The sequence below is a fragment of the Trypanosoma brucei genome, chromosome 11, assembly GCF_000210295.1.
Source record: "Trypanosoma brucei gambiense DAL972 chromosome 11, complete sequence".
Lineage (NCBI taxonomy): Eukaryota > Euglenozoa > Kinetoplastea > Trypanosomatida > Trypanosomatidae > Trypanosoma > Trypanosoma brucei.
This window is the reverse complement of record NC_026744.1, coordinates 168,250-190,221: the sequence shown is the minus strand read 5'-3', so window position 1 is coordinate 190,221 and position 21,972 is coordinate 168,250. Positions and strand designations below refer to the sequence as shown.

Below are 21,972 nucleotides of genomic sequence, written 5' to 3'. Positions count from 1 at the left end.
GCAAATACGGAAGCACACATCGATGCGAACGCCACCCAAGTAAGAAGGGCGACCCATACGGCACCATCGGTCCTGACAAGTAAACCAAGTGGGAAAAACGAAACGCAAAAATAGTGAAGAGAAAAAAGGGGAGTGTCACCGCCAACGACAAGTAAATGCTATTATTGCCTATCCCACCATACTACGCTTGCGACCACGCGCCCGCACAGCCCCAAGACGTGTGATAGTCGCTTCCACTTGATGTGGATCTGCAGTACGACGGTAGCCGTTTAAGATGAACGCTGAAGCCACGCCTTCGAGCGACGGGTGCGACGATTTAATGGCCCGCTCAAGAACATACAAGTCGACTGCACGCTCTTCCGCACTATTTTTGTCCATCACTAAACCAAAGTCCAACACGACGAGACGATCACGTGGAGCGGCTCCACATGCTGCACTATCAGCCTTCCCCTCCGCCACAGTTGCCGTTCGGTACATGAAGTTTGAGGTTGTAAGATCCCCGTGGATTATATGAGCATTGTGCAGAAGCCCCACCACTTCACCCATCCCTTCCAACACGCGGGCGGCCACCGGTGACACTGCGCCCTCCAACGGCCGCTGCACCTCATTAAGCACGTCCCGTACACTCATCCCAATAATTCGTTCCATTACGATGGCGCAACTCTCACGGTCGATGGCATACACCGCTGGCACCGCGATCCCTTGCTTTTGACATCTCACCAATGCCCTTGCCTCACGCACAGAGCGCTGCTCACGAAGCCTTTTATCCAATGTAGGGTGCCTGTAAGGCTTTGGAAGCCGATATTTGCATACGGCAGGGTGACTGTAGAAATCGCATTCATACACACGTGACTCGGCGCATTGAAACAGCACCGACCCAACCGTAACAGCGGCCGCGTGCGTATTCATCAACCACCACCGGCTTACCCGTGACTCCCCACTTCAACACCAAAGCCAAAACTATTTGAGAAGAAGGTGAGAAGGCGGGGAAGAGAAACAAATAAAAATGGAAGAAAAGGAAGGCTGAGACCCAATTCGATTGAAACGTACCACAGCGATCATCAAACCACATGGTGACAGCCGTAAGAAGTAATAGTGCTGAAAAAAAAAGGAAATAATATTAATAACGGGCATAAGGGACGCCATGTGATGAAGTGGGAAAAAAACAGAAAGCAGCAAAAATAATAATCAAATCCGCTAAAATACTACTTATTTTCGACAAAAAACGAAGGCAGACCGGAGTAGAAGCGGTATGGCACAAAAAAAAAGACGAAAAACAGCGACGGGACAAAATGGCTGTAGGCACGACACGCACAAGCCGAATTCGTCTGTTTTCAATCATTTTCCTAGAAGGAAGCCGATGAACCCGAGAAACCGAACACGCACCGGTCCGTAATTTTTATGGTACCATTCCCGCCTTTTCGCCCCCTTCCCCCTTAGCACAGATGTAAACGCGTATTATCGATGCTATACATCCCCTCCATTTAGGCACACGTACATACTCTTATGAGCATATATATATATATATATATATATATATTAGTTAAATATCTTCCTTTAAACCCTTTCAGCATACCATATCCCCTTGGGGATTGATTCCTCTCTACTAAAAAACAAAAAACATAAACACCTCTAATGTTAAATGGCACATGCACCCCCTTCACGTTTCTGCTCATTACCTCCCGCAAGGCGGCAATGCCCGCTCCATCCACACACACACACATATATATATATATATATATATTACTACAACTTCTTATTTATACATGTATTTGTGCACACAGACACGTAAAGTTCGTCCCATCGATGTCGGAGCGAAACATTACAAGTATTATTACGAAACCACACCGTCCTCATTAACAAGTGAAACTGAGTAATTAGTTTTACAAAAATAATAATATTAGTAATAATAGTAACAACACCAACAAGAGCTGAGTGAAAAGGAAAACACGCCATCATATATATATATATATAAGTACCACATCACATGGGCATACATCGTTTAAGCCCAAGTGACGTTGCTCCTCACAGGGGAGGGGGAACCTCGTACATACGTACACGTGTGCCTTTATGAAGGCACTGCCCATCCGGAGTTGGAAGTTGGGAGGGGGAGAAGGGAGAAAAGAAAAAGGAGGAGGAGATGGGAACCTCTTCCCCATTCACCAAAGTGTAGCCGCACCTTCCTCATTCCTCACGGTGTTAATAAACCACAAGCATATCCAAATTTATGGATAGCAAAGAGAAAGACAGATTATTATATATGACAAGTCCAACCGTTAAGCCCTGTTCGTACACACACATGCTGATGAGACCCGCGAGCTATTGCATACGCGCGTCTGCCAGCCTGCAAATCGGTATTCATACATGCCGGCTGCCGCGGAGTCACGAGTTTTCGCTCCTCCGCATTCGCACGCCGACCTCCCCAAACAGCCTCAGCCATCCAAAGTCAAAAATAACCTTCTTTGCGTTTGCTTGCAAATTTATTTCCGCTGCCCTTTACTTTGCAGCAGCTGGAACACTGGGGGCGTCACGCCGCAACAGCTTCTGAGCCAGTACCCCCAGCAGGATAGAGCAGAGAGGGCAAGCCACAAGCATCGAAAGCACGGCACTATTTTTGAGAGTTTGGGCGTGTTTAATATCGTCATCGGCTGAGAAATCATCTGCTGTGGCAGTGCTGTTCCCGCTATTTGCGCCCATAGTTTGCAAAAACATGAGTGGGACCGCGCCAAAAGCTGCCTGCATGGGCCCCTTACCAAGGGATCCAATGCCACAGAAAACGAGCTCCCGCCATGTGAATGGCATGCGAAGAAGCAACGGTGTGATCATTGAAGAGAGGCAGCGCACCACGAGCCCAGCAAGCACACACGCAATTCCAGGAGCAAAGAAATCCCCACTGAAAACCTCTGAGAAATTAACACTGGCACCGGCCATTGCAAACAGAGCAGGCATGGCAACGTAATCCCACAGCACACGGAAGAATACCAATACGTCACCCTTAGCGGTAAGGTGCTCCATTTTGCTAGCGACGTCGCACCAATGACTAAACAAGGCCAGCATTGTTACAATAATCACAGCAGCCCCACCAATACAAGACACCATGCGGCCAACGGAAGTGCAAACCATGGAAACGAGCATGACAATGAAGCATGATGTGAGTCTAACGTGTGACAGGTGACGCTGCGTTGCGTAAAGAATGGTTGACTCCCGGAGCGGCACACGCTGTCCCTCCTTATACAGAATATCAAATACAACGAAGTAAAATGCGTACCCCAGCCCAACCCCAACCACAAGTCCCACTATTATCTGTATAGGTCCAAGCAACCCCGCAAGAAGAAGACCCATGGTGTTGAACTGGATTGCCAACAACAGCTGGATGGTCCAAACACAGAAGGTGGCCTCAACAGAAACAGAGATGAGTATCATCACACCGGGACCGCCTCGGGTACCATATCCCTTTCTTTGAAGTTCAATCAAGGCGGGTATAATGATACCTGGAGCATTAGCCGTGACAATAAACCCGTGCAACAACGCCCAAGTAGTAGTCGGGTAACGAAACAGGATCTTTGCGAGAAAACCGTGCGCAAAAGCCTCGGCCACCATTGGCACAACGCTGAAGCACAAATACCGGAAAAAGTTGGCTTTTAAAGCCCTGAGATTTAATGCCAACCCGCCCCTAATCATACCGACGGTGAGCCCAAACAAACTAATTACGCCCCTCATATCCAAAGATGTGCCTGCCGTAAGGCTGCCTGTGGGAGGAATGTTGTTGTATAAAGCAGCCGCTAGGACTGCGCAAGCAACTGAGGGGACACGCGTCACTCTAGATATGATCGAACCAACCACACCGGCAAATAAAATAGTGCATAACGTGTCAAAGTACAAGCCACCAGGCGAAAATTTGCTACGAGACGCCAACATGTACATAACCGCCCAGAAAAGTATTAGACATATAAACCTCAGCAGGAAAGAGAGGATGAAGATTCGATAACATTTCCCGAATAAAATAAGTTGAACAGCGCCCCGCTCCTCATCGTACAGGACACCAAACCGCCTTCCGCTATCGCCCACGTACTTGATTTCATCCCATGTATCTGCGGTAAACGATGGCTTTCGTTCATAATCTTTAAGGTACTGAGAATACAATACAAATGCTATATCAGCTTTGTCACTATCTGAGGACAAATTGTCAACTTGCTCACAAATAGCGTCCACCGGACAGGTGACAGTGCCCTTAGCTTCTCCCTCCTCCGAAATTATGGGAGACATCACGTCCACTGTAAGACTTCTTAGATGTTCGTCGTCAGGTTCAGGCGTCGACGCGGTGTCCGCCGCGTCATCATCCATTTTCGGTGGCTCCTCATTCACTTGCCTTGGGCCAGCCGGTACTGGTTGCCCACCGGTGGGCACACGGTGCACATTTATGGATGGAGGAGGATTGACTTTTGTTTGGTGGCTTATGGGTTCCCGGGAGGTGGTTTTTTCGTCGAAAGACACAGCAGTCCCAGAGGCATGAGGTTTTGTGTCGCCCCGCAATGGGCGTTGCGTGCTGCCCACACGCTTAAAAATACTTGGAGGTGGGAAAACTATAATGGTCTCAGAACTTCCAGGTTTGCAGTCACTGCCATCGCCGGGTAAGGGCTTCGACGCACCCAGAATTTCGATTGGTGCCGCCGTCGCGTCCGGTGGCTGTGACGGCGACTGGGCATGAGTGCTCCGCTTTGCCCCCATTGACAGCCTTTGCTGTTCGCCCTCCCCCTCACCGGGATGTTTTGCCATTACCCTTCGACGCTTCCACGACGATAATTCCCTACTGTAGAACGCGAAAATGAACAAAAACAAATTTGAAAGAGGGAAAGAAAGAGGTAACGCAAAAAGCACACACAGGGATATGTGATCAACCATAAAGGAGTGGTAAATGCGATCCCACTGAATACATCTGTCGAACACGTACACTCACATTTCTACTGTCAAGTCACAATGAAGAGAGAAGTGCAGCTTGTAATTTAGGGGAAACGGCTACGCGCGGTAATGCGTCAGGGTGTCTTCCCCGATATCTACCTTTACCTCTTCCTTCCACAAGAAAAAAGCTAAAACGAATTTCGTCTGGACACACTTTCGTCAAGGGAACAAGACAATAAAGGGAATAAATGATGTAAGCTGAAGCAACAGGAAGAAAAGGGGAATCCACTTCGGAAAGGTGATAACAGGTACTACCTCAGATCGGAAGAAAGCAACACGTTCTGCAAGAATCCAACAGCTTTCCACCCCCACAACACGTTTCAAACAAGTTCCACTCTGTCATCAGTTCGACAATTCCCCACCGCAATGCAAAATCCGTCTCCCCCCTCCTAAGGTGGCTGTAGCAATGTGGCCGGGAAAAGAAGAGGAAAGAAGAGTTGCTGAATGCGGGGGGGGGGTACAGCTCGAAAGAAGACATGGTGCACCATTCACCGCCAAGGATGAAGAAAAGCGACGCCGGAAGCAATGTTTGAAGAAGGAACGGAAGAGAAAGTGTGGCGCCGAAATGCCAACCGCAGGAACTGTACCATCACCCTCCACCGTTGTACTCAGCCAGCACACAAACCACCGCCTCATTTTCGTGAAATCGGCGCCTCAACTGTCTAACAAGATTGTCAAATAAACAAACCGGCTAGAGAGGAAAGCAACAGAACTGGTTCCGCCGTCGCAGTGCAGGAACAATGATGACGTGAAGAGGAGGAGCATATACACTTTTCTGCGTAGCATCAGCCGCAAGAGGCACCGGACTGGGCTGCAGCTGGTGTATTGCACACCAACAGCACTACGTGAAAGCTAGTAGGGTTAGGGATCGTGTAGCCAAGAAAACACCCACGAGAGGGTGATTCTCAGCCAGGCGCACCGTCATGCAACATAATGCGCATATCTGCGTATAGCTCACCGTCAAACTTCGCGGAACCACTGCAACACTTACGACAAGTTTCCACAGTTGAAAGAAACCGAAAACGCTAAACGGTGAACGGGAGAAAATGTGCACATGCGAGCTCGCAGCGTTGGGAAATACAGCACGCGGAGTTCATCACAACATACGGCGGGCCTTGCAGAGCCGGTATTGCCATCCAAAGCGTGTTTTTTATGCCTCTTTTGTTCAGGTGCAGCGGCGATGTGTATTCGTACACACATGCGAAATATTCCCGCTTTAGTCATCACCGGTAGTACAGTTGGCACAGCAAAAGAAGAAAACAAGGCACACAGACACACTGCCTTCCAGGGATGGGAGAGAGGTTTTGTCTAGTGGTAAAGCTAAATGTAACCTACATATACGCGCACAAATAACGTTAATATACTGAACTTCCGCCACCTGAGCTGCCTTTCGTTGCTTGATTTACTTCTCCTTAGGAACCCCGAAAAAAAAAACACGGAAGGGGAACCGCTGTCACTGGAACACCGGGATACCACCCGACGAAACCGCATACGAAGTACTACATTACTATAAGAAGATTTTAATGAAGCAGTAGCAACATAGAAAAGGACAAAGCATGAAAATACAGTTGGAAAACGCATTTTGCATCCATTTGTTTTTTTTTCTCAGGGCCTTCATTCCCTTCAAATTTGCTGTCATCACTCGATGTTGCTCCGCCCGCTACCAGACAATGTAAACACAGAACATATTTATGTTGCCGTTGTTGTTTTGGGTACATTGTGTGAAGTATAGAAAACGGAAAGGTCAAGAACTCCCATTTATTACTGTGCCCTCCGTATTAGTCTACTAGGTCACAACGAAAAAGCAGAATGAAAAAAAAAAAAAAGAGTACACAAACACCCAAAAATAAACATCGCCCCAACTCTCCCTACTCTGCTAAGCAACCACCGTTGCACACCACTGTTGGTACAAAGGGTATGCAAGGTTATGCCCGGGTTGGGAAGATGAAGGGGAAACCGACGGCAATGCGATATTCAAAGAACAAAAGTGAAGGGAAGAAAAACTCTTAGTGCGCCATCATGTGAAGTAAGTAGAACGCAAACACAAGGTACACAATTCATGTACAATAACGCAGTAATGTATACACTACACACACTCACTCACCTAGACATATATATGTATATAAATGAATGCATGGTCGACCGGAAATCGACCGGAGCACGATCTATGTGGTACTGAGGAAAACGAGGAAAAAAAAACATAGCTGCCCACGTAACGGGAAAGAGCATCCGTAGGGTAAGTAAATCTCAATGTCTGTAACAAAACCAAAGCAAAAGGACGGTCTCAACTTCACGCACAACTGTGTAAAGGCAGTGGATAAGGGATTTGATATGATATAACGAGTCGCATATTTCACACACTCCTGCCTTCACGACCCGAAGACATCAGTTTTTCCCTCATTAACGTGGTTTGACGTTGAGCTGTCGCAAGCTTCATTTTAAGGTCAAGGTTCTCCTTTTCGCCACGGTCCACCTTTGCGATCAATTCTCTTACCTTCGTGGTTAAGCTCTTCACCTTCTGTTGATCTTCATATTGCTGTGTTTCTAGCTTGGTGCAGCGCTGCAGCACCTCCAAGGCGGTTTTCCTCGCTTCCAGATCTTCCTCGCAGTAGTGGCACTTCTCCAGTTCAAAGGTCTCTCGCTTTGCCAATTTTTTCAACTCCCCATGAAGTTTCAGGAGGTCCCCTACCGTCTCAGCATGGCTTTGTGTCAGCTGGCACAGTGCTTCCTTTACAAGCTTAATGTCATTCGAAACGAGTTGCAATGTCTCTCCCTCGGTAGCCGAGCGTAACTGCTGCTTCGAAAGAGCATCACATTGCATGCGCAGCTGCGCCATCTGTTCCATGAGTGGCTGAACAAACGCCAATTGCAAATGCTGCGCTGCCATCCATTCATTATCGGGCCCACATTTGCGAGTGTCTTGATTATCATCGGTATTTGAAAAAACTGCCGCGCTTTGCAAATGCCCTTCGGGAGAGAGGGGCTGTTCTTCAGCAGCGGTGTATTGTACCCCGGTGTGACCGCCAGCGATCCGCGTTGAGGATGGATCAACACTACTAACGCAGCAATCGCCATCATCTAACTCACCACCTGGTGGTGAGGAGGCTGGCTGATTGGGCAACGAAGGAAGCTCCGTTGCACCGGCGCCGCCAGCAAGAAAAAGCTGCTTTGCCCGAAGAAGTGCCACTTGTTGTGGGTGCCGTTCAGCGAGGACCCTCAAATTTTTTCGCGATCGACCGGTCCTCGGCTTGTCTCTAGGTTTGCGTGGTGCAAATTGATTGTTTGTAAGAGATGCTGTCGTTGCCGTCAGTGGACCCCCGATTTGACTTGCTGCATCACCACTGGCAGACAATCGCTCGTCTCGATGTACTGGCCTGTTGGCTTGCCTCAGTTTGCCTTTGGCCGCCGCGGTAGAGTAATGGCCCCCGTCGGGTGTGTCAACCACATTATCCAACTCCACACATCCACGATCCTCCCTACTGCCTCTCTGAACAACATCGCACACTTCAGTTTCGCTGGCATCGGTAATCGCGTGAGCTAACCCTCCCCTCCTATCGACGCACGAGGCCCCATCACTTACGGTGGGACTCTCCACGACGTCCTGCAGCGGTCCCTCTTCATCCACTGTTCCCTCACCGGGACCCGCACAACTTTCTGACCCCACTTGCGTTACCCTACATTCCACCGATTTGTCATGGTCAAGCCCGTCAACATCCCCGCAGTGTTCGCCATTAACGTGGTGAAAAGCCTCAACCTCATCACCATGTTCTTCCACTTCCAGAATATGAGTGTCGGAGGTGCGGGAAGAATGCGGACTCATGTCCTCCCGCTGCGACTGAGCACCTGCAGCGTCCTCCTCAACTTTACAATCCTTCTCCGCAGGAGGTGGCGCTGCATTCTTCCGCACACATTCATCATTCGCAACATCCTCTTTTTTTTGCTTTCCCGCTTTAACCACATCAGTTGGTTTATCGACCACTTTAGGAGGAGATGAATCCGTTTCACTATTTGAGTCGTGGAGATGTTGAGGTAAAGCCTTGGCTTCGCCATCTACAGCATTGTCCCGCTCGTCTGCCGGGGTTGTGCCGTCCGCCTCCGCTGTTCCGGCTTTCATTTTGCCCTCACCATCAGCGGTCGGCCATAGCAGTTCTATTAAATATTCCTCCACTGGCGCACGGTGGTCACGCAACATCGCCCGAACCAACGCTTCGACTTCGTTTGTTTTCAGTTCTGTGTGGTGTTGGTGCAAAACCTGGCGCAAGTACTGAAAGGAAGCGTATTCTCTGGGGTTTGCGAGACTATACGTTTCTCGAAACATCTTTCCAATCGCCCGCAGTTTCGCAGTCGGAGTCAAAGGTCCACTTGTCAGTATATCTTCCATCTTCCGTGCGACGGGAACTGGTAGCAAGGGTTCTGGTAGTTTCCGTAAAAAAAGGGTAATGATTGCCATAAAGTGCTGAGCATGCAATGTCGTCTTACTGGTAAGTGCTTCAAATGGTTTCTGAAACAGTCGCTTCTCGTGCTTATTCGTCTTTTTAGCGTTCTTCTTTGGTGCCTTTACAGCAGACGCACTACTAGTCAGGAGTTTTCGCTTCCTCACAAAATTGTTAATCGTCTGCTCCACCTCATCCACCCAACTGCTGTTGGGCGACACGTCAGCCTTTCTATTCTCACCCTTAGTATTAGACTGTGCGTTCCAGTAAAAGACCACGTCCTGTAGTATCAGTGGAACACCTAAAATGCAGTTTGTGGACTTCTGTACCTCATTCTGCTCACACACAATCAAATCACTAATCGGCGCACCAAAATATGGTCGTGCATCATTTCCGCGCTTTTCAGGAAGGCAAAAAGCGTGGCCCATAACCTGTCGCACTCAAACGAAAGCGAGGCGCAGGTGAAGCGCTAAGAGCAACCGCTTAATTATCCCTAGTCAGCGGTTGCGCTGGAGTCAGAGAATCAATTAACGAGAAAAAACGAGAAAGGGGTAATGCACGCACAATAAAAAGCAATTTCAAAAACTCACTAACGACATTGACGTCACGATATAAAAATAAACAAATAAAAAACGACCAAGGAGGTTTGCGGTTTCCCCTTCGGTTTCGTTTTGTTCTTAGGTTTTCCCTCCCATCTACACATTTGTTCGGCATGCCAAACTACGATGAATGAGGCAGAAACGGGGTCAACACGTGGTAAAAGTGCCCACACAACCATCGTCATTGACAGCATCACGCACACGCGCATGCACATACACATGCATACATATTTTTGTAGATGTGCGGATGCGCGTGACGAGTGCACAAACAAAAGAAAAAAAGAAGAAACCGTCAAAAAATGGCTCCATATGCACTGTGTACGTGGCGACACTAAACTTGCCTTACCCGTCAAGAGAGTCGCTCCTGAACTCCTTGCACTCACAAAGATACCGAGAAACTGGTTTCAAAAAAGAAAATTACGGATCAAGAGCAACAACTTATCAGAACACGTAATCAACCAAAAATAAAAAAGAGAAACCGCAGCTACATGGAGCGAATCAAACCACATCTCCCTTCAGTACTCGAGACCAACCGAGGCGACACCAAATGGAGATTCGAAAATTATCATCTCCTTTATATGTCATTCGCCCTTCCCACTTCTTCATATTGTACGACTGGATGAAAAATTGCCACATAACAGAGCTGGCAATATACTTCACTCAACCACAAACATCTTGAGCTTGGAGTTTAGCACAATGATTCCCCTTTTCCTTTTTTTTTTTGGCAAACTGTTAAAAGGCGGGCACTGCGGGACATGTATTGCCCTCCCCCTTCCAAACTAAGTAACGTATATCCGATAGTTCCACCAAAACTGGGGCATATGGACCCCAACCGGTGGAAACCACGCACGAGAAAAAGAAAAAAAAAGCCACCACCACCAAAAAAAAAAAAGAAATAATAGAAAAAAAAAGAACACCGAACTTCAAACAAAGCAGCATATGAAAATACGTACATACAATTGCACACGCAGCGTCAGCAAAAAGGTCGTGCACGAGGTCGGGTAAACACGTAAAACGCGTGGGGACGGTAGAACAGAAGAAAAAACAGAAAAAATCCCTGTGCGGAATGCAAAACAGAAAAGAGACAGATAACGAAGTCAGTAGAGTATCACCCGCTAGCTCCATTTCCAGGCCCTTAAAGAAGCAAACAAACTAACCGCAGCCTTTTTTTAAAAAAAAAAAAAGGAACACAAGTAATTGCACCGACCAAATGGAAGAGATTGAAAAAAAAAAAAGGAGAAACAACGGACGCAACCTGTACCATTTTCAACACAGCAAAAGCTAATAAAACGAAGAGCACCCGTTTTCAGAGTTCGATCCACTCTACGAAGGGAGCAGACGCGGTCGCTTTTCCTTTATCTTTCCCTTTCCCCCGCTCCGCCACTACAGAACCCGCTATTGCCTCTTAAAACGATAAAGAGGCGGCGCAAGCGAATACTGTCCTTCTCACACCACAGACATGTAGAATGAAACTAGATAGATAAAGTCACAACACCAGGAGCGCTGCAGTATTAGCTATTATTGTTGTTGCAGCACTACTGCTCCCAATTAAAGCGGCAGTAAGCCATCAACGACAGCAACAATGCGTCAACCCCAGGGTAAAGATGCACCTCGCAAATCGAGGCACCTTTCATCGGTGTTCCACCTTTTGCGGTACTAAATATCACTTCTCCCACCGTCTCACCACCACCAGCACCGGAAGAACTTAACTCAATGGCCGAATCACCACCTCGTCGTGACACACGCCGAACGGTGTACGCCTCAACAGCGCCAAACCTTGTACCGGTGTTGGATGAATGAGAATTGGTAGAACCCTGACCAGATGAACGGCCAACACGAGACCTCGTGCCAGAGGTATCATCACCACCGGTAACACCCATAGGACCTGCTACTTTACCCACTGCTGAAGCGGAGCGCCAATTCCCCGTCTCTGCACGTGCCTCCCGGCGCTCCATAACGTACTCCACATCCTCCGGTTTACTCTTGGCACCTGCACTACCCCACGAAAGCGTCAGCTGCGAGCTGTGGTTGAGGTAACAAGTGGCAAAGGTACGACCCGTGGAGCTAATAAATGACAGCGTGCTGCTAAAAGGTATCCAACTACCTTTAACCTGTGCGATAAGCGAACACCCATCGCCATAGTACACCTTTGCATCCATAGATCCACCCTTTTCTCTCGTGAAGCGCAGTATGCCACTTGTCATATGAGTTGAATCAGCCAAAACACACCTCTCTCTATTACCCACGATCCCCTCATTCAGAAAAAACCACCTCACGGTGTCTTGGTCCAGCACAGTCCATGGGGACCTGACACGGTCGCCTCGGAGGCAATAGTCCGGGTAGAGAATGCGACCCGGACTGTGAAACATCGGTGGTGGTAGGCCGTTGACCAACGAACGGTAACGCTGACTGACGGCACTTAACTTTTTCAGCACCATTGGTCCAGCATACTCAAGCGCAGTTAGCAGTTCCACCGCACGGAGGCCTATGGGAAGAACCTCAGCAACAGTAAACACACTCGACCGATTGCCCTCGGAAACGGCGCTCCATGCCTTCAGCCGGCGATTCACTGGGGGCGCCGTGGTGTGGGAGGGAAGCCACACGCTGGAGTTGGGTAGTTTAAAGTTCATAAACTCCTTCAGCGCAGCGTCGTCGGGGTCACCATCACCGAGCTCCTCAATCCTGTATGGTGAAGAAAAACGAACTCCACATCGAACAGACCCCATGAAGGTGCTCTCAACGCAAAAAAAGCAACATATACCACATTCCGCCACCCGATAACAAACGTAACCGACATAGCCACCCCATCCCTTGGGTTGGAGCAACGCCACGCCGCAATTTCCAGATTCAATGACTTGAGGAAAAGTCATATTCGCGTGAAAGCCGCAGTCGGGGAACCAACTGCCCACCCACTTCAAAGGGTATGAAGTCGTGTTGTGGATGCAAACCACGGACCCATTCCGCACCGAACTGATCCTACGCTCCATAAAAGCCATCGTTGGTTGAAGGTAACTTCCAGAAAACACATGGGACGTGTGCGCTGACAAAAGCGCGCCCGCCTCACGGGAAAGCTGCCTCCATTTCATAAGGTTAGGGTAACCACATTTGACATCCTTCAATGCTAAGAAAGGAGGTTCCAGAAACCTTTGCCTCGTTCCGGCTGCGTTACCTGAAGAGTTACACTCCAAGGCCCGCCACGCCCGTGCCTGCTGCTCCTCCGCCTCAACCTCCAGCCGCTTCAACTTTAGTTCCTCAGCGTCCTGTAACCTGTACCCGCGCTGCGCCCAAAACTCCTCATCGTCGGTCTCCCTAGGAAAGGGAACACCGTCCACTGCCAAAGCTGGGAGAAGTAACTCCGCGGTTTGAAAAGCCGCCACGGATTCCTCCAGACGGTAAAGGCGGAGAAGTTCCCTACCAAGAATAAAGTGAGCCTCAGCGGAGCGCCCGCCGGAAATCCTAATGGCCGCCTCCGCGTCCTTCAGTGCCTTTTCATGCTGCCGCACTCCGGAGTACCCCTCAGCTCGGAGGAGCAGTAAGTGAAATTCCTGTAACCTGTTGAGCGTCATCGGTACGGTTGCATCTTTTACATTTACTCCGCTCCCTAATGCCCCCAATACGCTATTGGACATGGACGTGGAACCCCTCTGAGCTTTCGTTGACGCAACTGCAAGGGAAGAATTATTAGTCTTGCAACTTTGTGTTGAAGAGTCGCTAAGCCGAACCCCCGAAAGGCCACCAGAGTGCTCTGTTGATGACGCTGCGGTATTTTCGCTGACTGACAAGTCACATTCATCTACACAACCACTATTAAGCGCTGACGTGGCCACCTTGATGCCAGCATAGCAGTTGCCATACAAGTATACGCTGTCATAAGCGCGGCGAATAACATCAAGCATCTGCTCAGGTGGTTGCTCCATCGGCTCCATCTAAGCAAGAAGGCGGGTTGACGACGACGAGTTAAAGCCACACGTTCAACGGCTGAGAGCCACAGCCGCCGCTTGTCTTCAGGTATAGACTTTATGCCAACAATGACGTTTTTGCACCCTCGCTTCCACTCGCTATTTATTCGCTGCCGCTAAATCGCTCCTCGCTGGACCTGTGTTACCCTTCCCCTCTTTTAGGTCTGCTTGGCTTCTTGTATCTTTCCTGTTGAGTAATCCTGTTCGCCTCGCGCGTTCACTACAGAATAATAACAATAATTATAAACACAAAACCTTCGAGGACCGAGAAAAAGAAAAAAAGAGTAGAGTCGGCGGCAACAAATGGAAATTAATGAGCATCACCAAGAAGGGAAAAAATAAACAGGTACACCAAAATTGTTGTGCTACCGCACTGAGTTTGACGGCGGTATCAACAGTAATTAAATCTCTCCATACGGTAAACCCGTTAGAAAGGGAATTAGCGGCAGTGGCGGGAGAGAAATCAACAAGGATGTTAGTTTATTTGCTCTGTATGCATGTCCGCTGAAGGGCGACTGGCATCTGCGGGTACAAGACGTACGCTGTTAACTCTCCCTTCTTTTTAATTCCCCCTGTAATGTGTTCAGCTGCTCTATTCGTCTTCAAGATACACTTGACTACCAAGCGAGGCGTACAGTTTCGCTTTCAGGTCGCTCAGTTGACTCTCAACAAGCTTTAATTCTTCCTCTGTTGTTTCCTGATCCCGCTGAAGTTGCGCCTGTTCCTTCGCCAGCCATTCACCCGCCTCATCGTTATCGATGGCCACGAATGTCTCACCGAACAAATACATTGCCCCATCGGCTATCATAAGTTCATCAGAGGCATCACTCAACTTAGCCGCCTGCTCCTTCAACCTCGTAATGGTGGCAGTAAGCTCCTTCCGTCGACGGTGCATACGAGCAAAAATGCAGATGCGGCGCTGGTCGTCTTGTGTGACTTCCACCTCCTTTCCCTTCAGCAGCGACATAGTTCGTCCTGGTTTTTTAGGGGTGTATGTGTGAAGTCTCTTACTTTACTTCCTCAGATGCTACGCACTCGCCTTACCCTTCTATTTCCCCTCTCTTACTTGTTGGTTGTTCTGCTGCCGGTTATGCGACAGTTTGTGTTGCGACTTGGCCTAACGAACACCAACCCTTGCCCCGAGCAGTGTCGCCGATTATGAACAGAAACAATTTGCACACGGTATATTCGGTGTACTTATGTATCTCTACACACAGCGTGTTTACCGGCCAACCAATACTCTGATGAAGTCGCCTTACTTCCCATCCACAAGTTACACAAGAAGAGAAAATCATATGCGGAAACAGAGGAGAACTAAAGGTATAAATATACTCAGGGATAATGCACACCAATGCAAGTTAAACCGCAATAATACACTGGATCAGAAAGGAAATGAAAACAACGCATATTAGTGTCATTACTAGGATACACACACACCCACACGTGGGTGTGTGTGTGTGTGAAAACGAGCTCGCATACGCACTCTCACCTGAAGTGAACGAGAGAAGTAACGTCCACGCTTCATGGTACAAAAAAAAAACTTATATTAACAGAAAAAGTGGTTGTAACCCCACCACAGGGGAGCTTTCGCCGCCGCAAATCGATCACTATACTGTCTCCCTCCCCCTTTTCTCCATTACAAAAACTGCGCTTTGGGAAGCGATTGGCCCGCAAAACAAGCGGGAGGTATCACAAAAAAAAAAAGAAGAGGGGAGAGGAAAGGGAGAAGAAACGAGTGGGGGTAGAACAAATGAAACGGATCAAATGGCGATCATAGAGGGGAATTTTTGGCTGCGGAAAGCAAAGGAAAAAGAACACTTTTTAGAAAGAAAAAAAACGCTGTATTAAATAATATCTGCAGTACTCCTCCAGAAACGTAACGGTACCAGCGACATTTAAGGGGGGGAATCGTTCCTCAGCCAAAAAAAAAAGACGTCTCATTAATATAAAAATAAACAGCATGCACGAGCACAAGCTTACCCCACTCTTTTCATTATACATTACTATAATCACAAAAACTGGGGAGAGGGCAACAAAACTTGAGAGAAGGCCGCCCTTAGCAGCCAGTGAAGGAAATACACAAACGAACCCACTTGCCTCATCGCTTTACGCCACGAGCGATAGTTTCCCTCCCACCTTTTCTCCTAATTGTTTTCTAAACCAACAGTGTTCCAATACCTCATTTACCGGCGGACGCCGACTGGCATCGTGAGTGAGCAACTTTCGCAGTAGATCCCTTGCATCACTGCTTAAACGCGACGCGCTCCCCAATGACCGTTTGTTGGATACGATCATTTTAAGGAGCCTACTGCGGCGCTCGTCATGGTATGGGAATGCTGAGTGCAGCAACACGAACATTACAATACCCGCAGACCAAATGTCGGCAGAGAGGCCATACCCTACACCCCTTCGGGTTAGGTGCGTACGAAGGGCCCCAGCAGATCCCACATTCTGCCGGCCAACGACACAACCCTCCACGCTCTCTTTCGGAGGCGGGGCTCCGGTAGCAGATAGTTGTGCAATGGGCGGCAGGCTCACACCCGAGTGAGTGGTTGTTTCGCTATTCTTCGATCCGTGTCGGGTGAGCCACGCACTAGTGATAACTTCTGGAGCTACATAATGGTGTGAACCACAAAACTGTGTGAGCAAACCCTCAGGGTTCTTACCCTCAACACCATTCGGGTTGGCATCCCCTGACCTCCGTAATACTTCACAGAAACCGTAGTCAATAAGTCGAACCCTGTTCTCACTGTCAAGCGCCATGTTCTCGACCTTGACATCACGGTGAACAATGTTACGATTATGCAGATACCGGAGGGCAAGAAAGAGGTCAAACATGTACGATGCAGCCATTCTTTCGTTCAGCGGACCGCGGGACACCAGTGTAAACAGATCATTTCCGGTCAACAACTCCATCACTAGTATGCATTGAACCCGACTTTCCTGCAGGTAGCGTTTAGCCGTTTCCACTCCTTGTGTGATCTGGTCGGCCGAAGATGTGTTGCACTCATGCAAAATTGGCGCATCCCCGCCTCTTACCGAAGCAGTGGTATCGCTCCCACTACCACCACTCCGCTGGCGCAATCTGTGAGGTTGCCACGATTTCGACGGTGATTCACCGCAAGCAGCACCCCGTGCGACGTCATACGGACCAGCGCCCTCAGATCGCCGCACCGTTTCCAGTGATAACTGTGGAGCATATTCCCGCAGGCGACGTCGAAGATCCTCCGTGTCGTGTACAAACACGTCACTGGTGTGCACAAGGTTTGCGTGTTGCGCCATTAACCCCATCGCCACCTCCTTGACAAGCGAGTCTGAGACCGTCGGCCGGCTGTTGGCACTCCGTGCCTTCTCCAACCCGCCGATACTACTTACCTTCCGTCTATCACCGTTTCTCCCATCACCGTGCAGCCTCAACTCCAGTGGGCCAGTAAGACGGGCACGCGCAGCCCGGCGCTCCACCTTTCCAACGACAAATTTTGCTGCCTTTCGCTCGTGAGTAATGCAATCGACAACCTCAAATACAACGCTGTATCCTCCACTGCCAAGTTGTCTGCGCACTTTGTAAAGACTCCCAAAATCACTCATTGGATGCAGGCGCTGCCCCTCCCCAGAGTCGGGGTGCAATCCTTCACTCCCCGACGCCGCAACATCCAGCACCCGATGACCTCCGCCGTGGCTCGTAAAGGCCGTTTCAGGCGCCGTGACAGTTGCTTTTTTGATACATGGAGTTAAGCCGCCGACAGAAACACGCTCGCGGTGAGATGAATTCAAGGGCATGCGGCAGGTTCTAGTACCGTATAACTGTCCACTTTCCCAAGCACCTCTGTACAAATCAGCCGAAACTTTAAAAAAAAAAAAGTCACGCTTGCTGCCGCACTTGGCCAGTGCAACAAAACTACTATGTTCGTCTCTTACAAAAAAGGGGGGATAGAAGGATTTAAAAAAACAAAAGGGAATTCAAAGAGGTCTGGAAGAAAAGTTGGCATGAGTGACATTCAAACACTATCTTGTTTCACTAATATTCACCCTTTAAGGTCGTCAATTCGCCAAATCCCATCCACAACCAGCAACAACGGGGCGATGTAGTCAAGCAGAACCTCAACAACCAGCGGATTAGCACAAACACACACACACAAACAAACAAACATATGCGTAATATAACACAAGAGCACTTCCCCCTCTGCACAACTTATCACAGCCAACTTCTGGACAGAACAATAATGAGGGCTTTATTTTTTGTTAATACTGCCGCGATATTCCTGAGCGGTTGGGTTATGGCAAAAGGAGCATTTCCTGCTCATACCTTTGCTGCTGTTACCTGGGCCATTGTTCTTACTATACATATCCTTAGAGAACAGACGTTAACATCACGCGAGAGAGAAGGAAAGGTGGAGAAACAAATGAGAAAGGAAAACTACGGAACAGTTGGTAGGTTAAACAAAAAAAAGTAACCACGGGCGACTAGGGCCTGCAGAAGGGGCCGCCCGCGCACGAGTTGCTATGAGGTAAACATAACAGCTTTTACAAAAGAAAAAGCTGGGGTTGAAAAATATATATTTATATATAAGAATTCTTTGACAAAAAATGGAGTAAAAAGGAAGCAAATAAAACAAAGGGGAACATGGGATATTGTGGAGACATTGGAACGCTAGCGTGGAACAACGCTCTCAGAAAAATGTATATACGTATATATATACAAATATACACAACGCAAGCATTTTTTAAAACAAGAAGGGAAATACGTGTGTTTTTGTGCATATACATGTATAAACGTCTGCACTACCAGTTTTTTTCTCTTTAAGTCTGGCACTCTGTAGTTGCCGGCAATACGCGCGTAGCCCTTCAAGATACACTCTCGCATCACCTTCTCCATTTCGTTCCATTCTTACTCAACTGTTTCAACCACGGCAGTCCCCCTTGACTCTCGTGCCGAAAAGGTACAAATGGACAACGAACCGACAATGTTTCTTGCGTAGATAAAAACGGAGTTCGAGGTGAAAGAGCCAGGGCAGAGATGTATGGAAATACAACAATATATGTATATATAAATATATATGATAGCAGAAGTAACTGTAGTGGAGGGGGTAAGCAAGGAGGAAAAAAAAACACAAGAATGTACTTAATACCAATACAGTCTTCAGGAAAAGAGAAGGTAATGATAATACTGATAATGTTAAGAACGGCTTCTGGGCAATGGGTCACTGGAAGCAGAAAACTGAAAAGGCGAAAGCCCCGGAATACAAAGTAAAAAACTTTCCCCAGTAATAACTAAAGGAAACAGTAAACTGAGCAACCCCTCATCAACAGGCATATCACTCGCTTTTGCCGTTTTCGTTTTCGTTCCTTCACCTCTCTGGTATGCCCAAAAATAGGGAGCTCAAAAAAAAAAAAAAAATGGGTTCAGATAAAAACGGAGCGCGAGGTAGAGGGAGGGAGGGAAGGTGGTCGATACAAAAGAAAAATCCGTGGGCACCAGCCGAGACACCGGCGCCAAGTACTTTTGACCCCTGTCATCCCCTGCAGAGACGCGGTGGCTTAAAAACATGACACACGACATATCAGATGCGTTGCGGCTTCTTTTTTCCCCATCTTTTCTCTTTGTCCATGCAGAAAGCAAAAACACACCAAACGGGCAAACAGTCAACCAAGTGATCACATCACACAGAAGGGTCTCCCAGTTGATATACATGTATTGATATCGTCCCATCCTCATTGTCTAATCACATTCATCATTAGTTATTTAGCTTATCTTCCCCTCTATTTTGACCTGATGCCTCCTCCCGCACTCACTTTGTTTCATATTCTTATTTCCCATTATCACAAAAATACTGCATCCCCCCCCCCGATATGTCAAACACGTGAACGTGTCCATAAGATACGGCGAGCAGTTCGCCATACGTCATCCTCACTTCATTTTTACTTCCAATCCTCTTTTTCCTGAAGTGCGAGGAAGCCCCTTTATATCCCCAATAACCTTTCAAAGATACTCCTCAAAACTCTTCAGTACCCTCCCCCCTGTTCATTCATATACTTACCCAGCACTCACTAACATTAGTTTCCTTGTACTCTACATAAATATTTTGCTCACTACACCTCCTACTATTAAAAACACTCTCACAGAACCTGCGGTTTCTTCACTCATTCAATAATTACAGTGGAGGAAATGCCGACCGTTGCCGCAACCCAATAAATTAACAGCATTAACCATCACGGTAACGAGAAATACAACAGAAGTGGGTTGTAGAGGCGCTCAAATCTCACAAAAGCAGCGTACGTACTCTGCCTTTGTGTGGCACACTTTCCTCCCCTCTCTATTTAACACGTATGACTTTCTGTTTTATGTAGCGGCATCATTCACAAAGTGAATTAACACAATGCTCTCATGGCTAGGGGGTAACTTCTTTACTTTTCTCTATTCTCCTTACACCTCTACCCCCATGACGCCGGCACATGAAACGGAACAAGGTGGAGAAAACACATACCACGGCCGCACCTCCATTAAGCTGAAACGGATATAACACACACATATACGTTTCATATTTTTTTTTAAATAAGGAGGAAAGATTTGGCAAAAAAATATTTTTTTTTACCCACACAATTATTTAAACAGAGAAAAAAAACGAAAAATAAATACAACAAAAGCATAAAGATAAAACGGAAAAAGAAAGGAAAAATAATAAGCGAGTAGAAAAATGAAAAATAAGTGAACGTCGGTAAACAACGAACCTTCACCACAACCCCGCATAACGCTTCAACAAAATGAGAGCCTGCGCGTCTAGATACACACAAAAGGCCACTGAGGCACCGCGCCGCGTGGGAAAGAAAGGCTGAAAAATAAGAACAAAAAAATGGTGGGGAAAAAATGAATGAAAAATTATGCTAAAGAAATGCTAGAGTCAAAAGGGGGGGGATAACACATGTCAACTTACTGTAATTCCCGTTCGCGCCACCACACCTGCAGCTGCGCTGCTTTTGAATATTTTCGTCCTCCCACGTTTCTCACGTTTCCATCCACTCTGTTACTTGTTTTGGTTGTTGGCGCCACAAAAATGGGCTTTTTGACGGCACATGGGCTTGAGACATTGTAACATACGCGGAGGGGGGAAGGTGGCGCGGCAAACCAAGAACAAAACAAATGTCAAAAAAAAAATGCTGGAGGGTAGAAGAAAAAAAACAACAGAAAATGCAGTGTAGGGGAACCACACCGGCGGAAATAAAAGAAAAAAAAGGCACAAGGCCGCCGCGTGTTGACAAAGCGGTAATAACCGCATCTTCACACAACCGACCCCGTCGGTACACTGGAGGTGTAGCCCAGCAACCTCAAAATCGACTCCTAAGGGACTATCACCATCATAACGTGACGCGAAACAATAGAAATAGGGCATAAATAGGGAATAGAAAACACGGCGAGAACAAGGTCTCACAAACTTGTTCTATTTCCCATGTTTCTTATAGCCTTTATTATCGTTAGTGCCACACCTCAGTGGGATCATTTCTTCTTCTGCTTCTCCCCTCAAGAAAATCAATGGTATGAAAAACAAACACCCACGGCTGCGGGCACTTGTACAAGAAGAAGAATCACCTCGAGTAAAAAGTAGCACACAACCAACGAGAGAATGGCGAAGTTTTCTGTTTTCTTTTGTTCAAAAGAACTACAAAGACGAAAAATAAAGATATAAATGAAGGGGAATAAAAACCAAAATTCTTCATATGGGAAAAGGAAAAAGTATGGGGGAGAATTAAAATGCCCACTTGAAGTGCACCACTTTTTCTTCTCCGTCATCTTCTCACCTAAACAATGGAAAAAAAAAGGCTCCACACATGAGACTGCCTCTTACGGAGCGGTCCAAACAGAAATATTTCAACATTGCCCCATGTTCCTCACCAGCAGAAAACAAAAAAAAAAAGCACGACACAACAAAACATAACACAAACAAACTACCCTCCCTTGCACACTCCAAATAAAAAGAAAAACATAAAAATAATAATAATAACAGCGGAAACAAAATGAAAATGGAA

General features: G+C 47.5%; 10 protein-coding genes across 10 annotated transcripts; 2 read left to right on the top strand and 8 right to left on the bottom strand.

The window, feature by feature from the left end:
- Window positions 1-168: 168 nt before the first annotated feature.
- On the bottom strand, window positions 169-909 carry TbgDal_XI890 (protein kinase, putative; the record flags this gene model as incomplete). The annotated part of the gene is made up of 1 exon (XM_011780936.1): window positions 169-909. One exon carries the CDS (start codon window positions 907-909, stop codon window positions 169-171), a length of 741 nt encoding a protein of 246 aa, XP_011779238.1.
- Window positions 910-2,496: 1,587 nt separating this feature from the next.
- On the bottom strand, window positions 2,497-4,902 carry TbgDal_XI880 (hypothetical protein, conserved; the record flags this gene model as incomplete). Its single annotated transcript, XM_011780935.1, has 1 exon — window positions 2,497-4,902. One exon carries the CDS (start codon window positions 4,900-4,902, stop codon window positions 2,497-2,499), a length of 2,406 nt encoding a protein of 801 aa, XP_011779237.1.
- Window positions 4,903-7,312: 2,410 nt separating this feature from the next.
- Window positions 7,313-9,820, bottom strand: TbgDal_XI870 (hypothetical protein, conserved; the record flags this gene model as incomplete). Its single annotated transcript, XM_011780934.1, has 1 exon — window positions 7,313-9,820. The coding sequence occupies one exon, from the start codon at window positions 9,818-9,820 to the stop codon at window positions 7,313-7,315; it is 2,508 nt and encodes an 835-aa protein (XP_011779236.1).
- A 903-nt stretch (window positions 9,821-10,723) lies between these two features.
- Window positions 10,724-11,116, bottom strand: TbgDal_XI860 (T. brucei spp.-specific protein; the record flags this gene model as incomplete). The annotated part of the gene is made up of 1 exon (XM_011780933.1): window positions 10,724-11,116. The coding sequence occupies one exon, from the start codon at window positions 11,114-11,116 to the stop codon at window positions 10,724-10,726; it is 393 nt and encodes a 130-aa protein (XP_011779235.1).
- Window positions 11,117-11,526: 410 nt separating this feature from the next.
- TbgDal_XI850 (hypothetical protein, conserved) lies at window positions 11,527-13,908 on the bottom strand (the record flags this gene model as incomplete). The annotated part of the gene is made up of 1 exon (XM_011780932.1): window positions 11,527-13,908. One exon carries the CDS (start codon window positions 13,906-13,908, stop codon window positions 11,527-11,529), a length of 2,382 nt encoding a protein of 793 aa, XP_011779234.1.
- Window positions 13,909-14,542: 634 nt separating this feature from the next.
- On the bottom strand, window positions 14,543-14,917 carry TbgDal_XI840 (hypothetical protein, conserved; the record flags this gene model as incomplete). Its single annotated transcript, XM_011780931.1, has 1 exon — window positions 14,543-14,917. One exon carries the CDS (start codon window positions 14,915-14,917, stop codon window positions 14,543-14,545), a length of 375 nt encoding a protein of 124 aa, XP_011779233.1.
- A 425-nt stretch (window positions 14,918-15,342) lies between these two features.
- On the top strand, window positions 15,343-15,798 carry TbgDal_XI830 (hypothetical protein, unlikely; the record flags this gene model as incomplete). Its single annotated transcript, XM_011780930.1, has 1 exon — window positions 15,343-15,798. The coding sequence occupies one exon, from the start codon at window positions 15,343-15,345 to the stop codon at window positions 15,796-15,798; it is 456 nt and encodes a 151-aa protein (XP_011779232.1).
- Window positions 15,799-16,056: 258 nt separating this feature from the next.
- TbgDal_XI820 (protein kinase, putative) lies at window positions 16,057-17,730 on the bottom strand (the record flags this gene model as incomplete). Its single annotated transcript, XM_011780929.1, has 1 exon — window positions 16,057-17,730. One exon carries the CDS (start codon window positions 17,728-17,730, stop codon window positions 16,057-16,059), a length of 1,674 nt encoding a protein of 557 aa, XP_011779231.1.
- Window positions 17,731-18,101: 371 nt separating this feature from the next.
- TbgDal_XI810 (hypothetical protein, unlikely) lies at window positions 18,102-18,404 on the top strand (the record flags this gene model as incomplete). Its single annotated transcript, XM_011780928.1, has 1 exon — window positions 18,102-18,404. One exon carries the CDS (start codon window positions 18,102-18,104, stop codon window positions 18,402-18,404), a length of 303 nt encoding a protein of 100 aa, XP_011779230.1.
- Window positions 18,405-20,972: 2,568 nt separating this feature from the next.
- Window positions 20,973-21,338, bottom strand: TbgDal_XI800 (hypothetical protein, unlikely; the record flags this gene model as incomplete). The annotated part of the gene is made up of 1 exon (XM_011780927.1): window positions 20,973-21,338. The coding sequence occupies one exon, from the start codon at window positions 21,336-21,338 to the stop codon at window positions 20,973-20,975; it is 366 nt and encodes a 121-aa protein (XP_011779229.1).
- Between the last annotated feature and the right edge of the window lie 634 nt (window positions 21,339-21,972).